The following is a 5,315-nucleotide window of genomic DNA, read 5'->3' as shown; positions in this document are numbered from 1 at the left end:
TGCTCTCTTCACACTATCTTGACAAAGATAAACCCGTGAAATGTAGTAGTAGTCATGAGTATGATGATTTGTTGAGAAAAATGTGTTGTGTGAGAACATAGAAGACCAATAAGGCCAAGCTAAAGAAACATGTGAAATAGGAAAGAATATTCGAAAGGATACGATGAGATTTTTATTTATTTTTAATTGGGGGGTTTGCAAACCTATGAGATCACGATCACAATTTCATAGGTCAAGGGGCCTATATCACTGGATATCGTCTTCCTCGTTCTCGCGCGCGTTCTGTGCGCACTGTTCTCGCCGCGCCCGCTTCTGCTTCTGCTTCTGCTTCTGCGAAACTGCTCCGCTGTCCTCATTTTCTCCACGAACATCAATTTCTATTCAAACTCTTCTCTCCAACTCCACACAACTTCGCGTTATGCATCGGTTTGCTCTCGTCTTCTCGCCAAAATCCCGTAGCTTCTCACTAATCACTGCTCATTCCATCGCCATAGTCTCGCCGATTTGATAATATCTTCTTAATCTCTTTACAGAACCCAGATTCCTCCTCCAATTACCGCTTAATTTGTAACCTCCTCTTGAGCTGGGTTGCTCCGTTGGCAGAAAGCTCCATTTTCTCTCATAAACTCCCCTCCCCCAATTGTAGTCTACCAGAGCGTAGCTCAGTTGATCCTCTGCTCAGCGTCGGAGCATTCTGCGAAGCAAGGGACTGTGCTCGGAATCGAGCAAGCTTGCCGGAATTTTCTGACGGAGCTGTCAAGGACCGCCGCCTAGATAAGGCCTCTGCGTACGCCTCGTAAGCACATTTCTTGGGGATTTTGTTGAGACTTGTACGGCTAGGCGCTTGCACGCCGTAGTCATCACAGAGTGCAGTGTGAGTTTGCATGCATACATGCCGGACAGCCGTCATTGACACCAAAACAGCCAGCTGAGTGAAGCGTTCTTGCACGGCATCCTGCGCCAGCACTGTCATTGCCCACAAAGAGAACCCTTTTGATGGCTCCACCCGCACTTTCTCATGCTACCTGGCACGCAGACGTGATCCATCCCATCGCCGAGTCTCTCCACTCTAGGGTCGCGGCTGTCGCCTCCTACTTTGGCGAAGCCCTTGCTCCCAAATTCCTCCAGCCAAGTTCTGTGATAAGGCATGGCTTCGGTTCCACCACAGAGTCTTTTGGTTTGAAAAGAGTCCCCATTGACATGTCATCTAAGGGAGAGCGGTCTTTTGTGCTGCCACCAATCGAGGCTCTGCAGAGAGGAGTGTCTGATGACAGTCCCAAAGCTGGGAAACTAGGATCAGCAGAACTCCCCACTTTTCAGGTAAGGAAAAATTTCTCCAGGTGATCTTTTGGTCTAGGTATGTCAGTCTCATTTTGAAGGGATTTTGTTGACAGAGTGGAGCCTGGCTACGAGGCAAGACTCTGAGCGAGGTGGACGAAAGTGATCCTCTTTGGGAACAAATTGGTGCTGGTCTTCGCATTACATATGCCGCAGGTATGCATTCTTCTTAGTCACTGTTATTCTCCAGCATTACAGTCGAGTATGGCCTTTTCGTATGTGCATGTGGTTACTTGTTCCATGTGCTTAATTCTTTATGCAGTAAATGGCTGGCATGCACATTGCACTACATATTTTCTTTTCCTTTCAACTTGCAGGTGTGTATGGTGTTATGGCTCTTGCCGGACAGGCAATCTGCCATTTCACGGGGCTTGATAAAGCAGGGGGTTTTGAAATGTGCCCTGATGTTGCCATGCAAGGATTGGGCTTTGCAGTGCCTCCCATGATGGTTCTTTTATTCATTCTTGATGTAAGAGCTTCTAGACATGCGGTTGATCAAGCTTTCTTGAAGTGTTGAATGTGTGTCTCATATCCTGATGGCTTGTATGGAAATCATGAATTTCGCATATGTATGTTCGTAAAGGGGGAATGTTATTCTTGAGATGATACAAGGTACGCTGTTCTGCAGGATGAAGTAGTGAAGAAATCTGCCCCGGCTAGAGCAATCAGGGATGTGGAGGATGAAGAATTGATGAGCTTTTTTGTTGGCATGACACCATGGCAGGTATGGCAAGTTGTTGTTTGTTGTAGGCTTAAAGAAAAGCTTTTTTGGTTAAGGTACTGAGCCTCTTTGGAGGGATTTTGTAATGGTGGTGGCGTTTCAGTTAAGTAATCATAACTGCTTTTGTCATGTCAGCTTATGTTTGTTGTATCGATGGATGCCGTGGCAGAAGAACTCTTCTTTAGGATTGCCATCCAGGTTAACACTTTAGATCTTTTTCTTCGACCAGCTTTTCAAGATATGGATCTTGGAAGATTAAACTGAAAGACATTATGTTTCATTGGCAGGGAGGTCTGGCACATGTTTTTCTAAGTGATGACAAAATTAGCGGGCCCTTTGGTGGCATTGCAGCCCTGGTAAGGGGTCTTTCTTTCATGTTTCATGTCTTTATCCATACCTTATGCTGTAAGATAGGTACACATATCACCATTCTTGTGCTGATTGATTGTATGTAATCTCTTTTTTGTGAGTTTCTCGTCATTGCAGACTGGAGTTTTCCCCTTCTTTGCTCCGTTTGCACATGCGCTTGCTGCGGTACTCACTGCGGCCCTTACAGGCTCTATTCTTTTCGTCACTTCCTTCCCTCAAGGTATGAAACTATCATAATCTATACTGGTCTTCTATCCTCCATGATTTGGGGGCTTGTTAATGAGCATTCTAGCTCTTCTTTGGGGTCTACCGGTGTGTTGATATGTTAAGATGAATGCTCACTTTGGTCTGTTTATTTGGTAGTAGTACCCAAACTTATAACACACTTTTTTTGTACTCAAGATATATTATTATAGGAAGGCATTGTTGTCCTCAAGGTTCCTGTACAGTTAGTCTTGAATTAATGATGTTGCTTTTGTTTTATTCGAGTATAATTTATGTGTATCGCTATCCGTCACTCTGGTCTTGTGATTTTGGTACTAACTTTGTTTTGGTTGATCTTGTGGGGTAGATTTGTCTGACAGTTTTGATATTCCTGTGTCCAGACCCAGCCTATGTTATTACTCCGGTGTACAGAAATCACACTTCTCCTGGAGACTTGAAGAAGAGTTTTGCAGGTACAAGAGTGATGTTCATGACATACTCTGGAGTCTGCTTAGTTTTGTAAATTTTTAGCAATGTCTTCATTATGGTTTGTCTCTTTGAGCAGCTTGGTATGAGCGACGCCAGTTGAGGAGAATATATTCACCACTCCTTGATTCGCTACTGGCTCTATATCTTGGATTTGAATGGCTACAGGTAAGTCATCAGTCAGTGCATCATTGGAGAAACTCAACTTCAAATTCTCTGCTTTATGAAGTTGGATCAACAGTGTGTTTAAGATGAGCATGTCTCATGCAAGTTTACCATCATGTCCAGATGAATGCGACATGCATACCTGTAGGCTTAATCATGCACTCATACATGGTTGTCTATCACATAGTTACTTTATGGAATGTGATGTGCGTACACACGCACAGCCATATCTAACTCTTTGTGCCACTGTGCTGCCTCCTGCGTGTGGGTAGGGTTAGCTCACAATCATGTAAGGATGCATGCCACCCACACGATCATATAAGGATGCATGTGACATGCACAAGCTCACTTGCACCCTCTCGGTGTGTACACGTGAACCTGTATATGGCGTGTAGAGTGCAGGCATATGTGGGGAGCAGGTGTAGGCCCCTTACTTCACTCATGCCACTATGTTGTGTCATGCATGTGGATATAATTCACAATCATGTATGCACCACCCAAGCATGCATATGTATATATGTTAGTATTTCAGAGACAAGTGTGTTGTGTACACATGTATGCCTGCACACATGCATTGCGGGTTGACAAGCTGAGTAACTGTGCAACTGTGCTGTGCAGACTGGCAACATACTTGCCCCAATAATCACTCATATTATCTACTCCACCGTGATTGTGGGCAATGGCTTAAGACGGATTCATGAACAAAGGGTGAAGTTGAGGCAAAGGACACAAATGTTTTGGGAGAAGGAGACAGTTGTTTCAGAGTTCCAATCCAACATGGAGAAGTGACTGGGGAAATTTTGGCCATGCTACATTGCTGCATGGCTTCTTATGTGGTGCAATGATGTTGCCTATGTTGTTTGAGGATCAGTGTAGGGCTACCTGAGGAGTCTTCTCATGTGGAGGAACTGAGCACCTAGAAACTGTTGTCGAGAGGGTATTTGTCCAATTTTCCGGGAACTCGCCCACGGCTATATATTACATATACACACTAGTAAATAGTATATCAAAATCAATCTTTTGCAGAGCCATGGTGCTACTTTTGTTGGGTTGACTATTGTGTGTCAGCCCTGGACTAATTATTTAATGAGAGCAAGCAAGTATATGATTGAAAATACAATTAGATTGTGAGTGAAATGCCCAAGACAAATTGATGCCCTCAGTGAGGCCGAGAGCTCTGATGGGGCACATTTATGTGACAAGGAACTAAGAGCTCTGCATGAGGACTGATCAAGTTATGTCCAATGAGTGGGTAAGGGTGATTGAACGTGTCCTTAGTTAATAAAGTTATCATGCCCCTTCTAGCAAGGCTCAGTGAACATGGTCAATAGAGATTACAAGGAAGGATGCCACTTGATAATTATGCCCCCTCTGCCTCACAACTTTTCAATGATCAATTAAGCAAGTTTCCCCTCAACTCAAAGGAATTACAAGGAAGGATGCCACTTGATAATTATGCCCCCTCGGCCTCACAACTTTTCAATAATCAATTAAGCAAGTTTCCCCTCAACTCAAAGAAATTGCAAATTTAGAGAAAAGAGTTATCCACGTAAACCACAAAAGTAGATCCATACATTGTATGAATCACATCATAAAGCCATAGCTTTTTCAATGCATGGATCACAACATACAATGCATAGGCCATTTTTAAACTTCCAGTTAGTTAGCTTTTTATTTTCAACAGCCACTAACCTACCATCTTGGAATAGATCTTCTTTGGCAGCATAATCAATGGCACTCATTTTGATCACAAATGGCATATAAAAAGTCTAATTTTTTTTTCCTAAATATGAATGAAAAGATGCCTTTCATTATTGGCTAAAAAGTAGATAATAAGTTACTATGTGAGTTATTAAAACAACGTGAAGAAAAATGCCCATATCTAATTCTAAAACCTGTATTACAAACGTTATCCTCAGATATATTCCTAATTTGATGTCATCACATTCTCATATGAATGTTTGAGAAGTCTCTTGCTCCATTGAGTCTATCAATGAGATCATCCATTCTTTGGAACGGATATGTACTCTTA

The 5,315-nt window shown here is 42.9% G+C and overlaps 1 protein-coding gene across 1 annotated transcript; it reads left to right on the top strand.

Moving 5' to 3' along the window:
• The first annotated feature begins 226 nt into the window (after window positions 1-226).
• Window positions 227-4,420, top strand: LOC147610859 (uncharacterized). The gene is made up of 10 exons (XM_086785475.1): window positions 227-1,320; window positions 1,395-1,494; window positions 1,656-1,807; window positions 1,967-2,062; window positions 2,195-2,257; window positions 2,347-2,415; window positions 2,546-2,648; window positions 3,034-3,105; window positions 3,198-3,286; window positions 3,902-4,420. The coding sequence occupies exons 1-10, from the start codon at window positions 997-999 to the stop codon at window positions 4,070-4,072; spliced, it is 1,239 nt and encodes a 412-aa protein (XP_086641601.1). The 5' UTR covers window positions 227-996; the 3' UTR covers window positions 4,073-4,420.
• Window positions 4,421-5,315: the final 895 nt, after the last annotated feature.

Source organism: Cibotium barometz, chromosome 48, assembly GCF_041138505.1.
Source record: "Cibotium barometz isolate CiBa-2024 chromosome 48, ASM4113850v1, whole genome shotgun sequence".
Taxonomy (NCBI): domain Eukaryota; kingdom Viridiplantae; phylum Streptophyta; class Polypodiopsida; order Cyatheales; family Cibotiaceae; genus Cibotium; species Cibotium barometz.
The sequence above is the reverse complement of the archived record's forward strand: the minus strand, read 5'-3'. Positions and strand labels throughout refer to the sequence as shown.

Bases quoted from the DNA above. Each gene is read 5' to 3' on its own strand.
- LOC147610859 (XM_086785475.1), top strand. From the start codon at position 997: ATGGCTCCACCCGCACTTTCTCATGCTACCTGGCACGCAGACGTGATC. The intron at 1,321-1,394 runs GTAAGGAAAAAT...TTTTGTTGACAG, and splicing joins CAGAACTCCCCACTTTTCAG to AGTGGAGCCTGGCTACGAGG. The intron at 1,495-1,655 runs GTATGCATTCTT...TTCAACTTGCAG, and splicing joins TCGCATTACATATGCCGCAG to GTGTGTATGGTGTTATGGCT.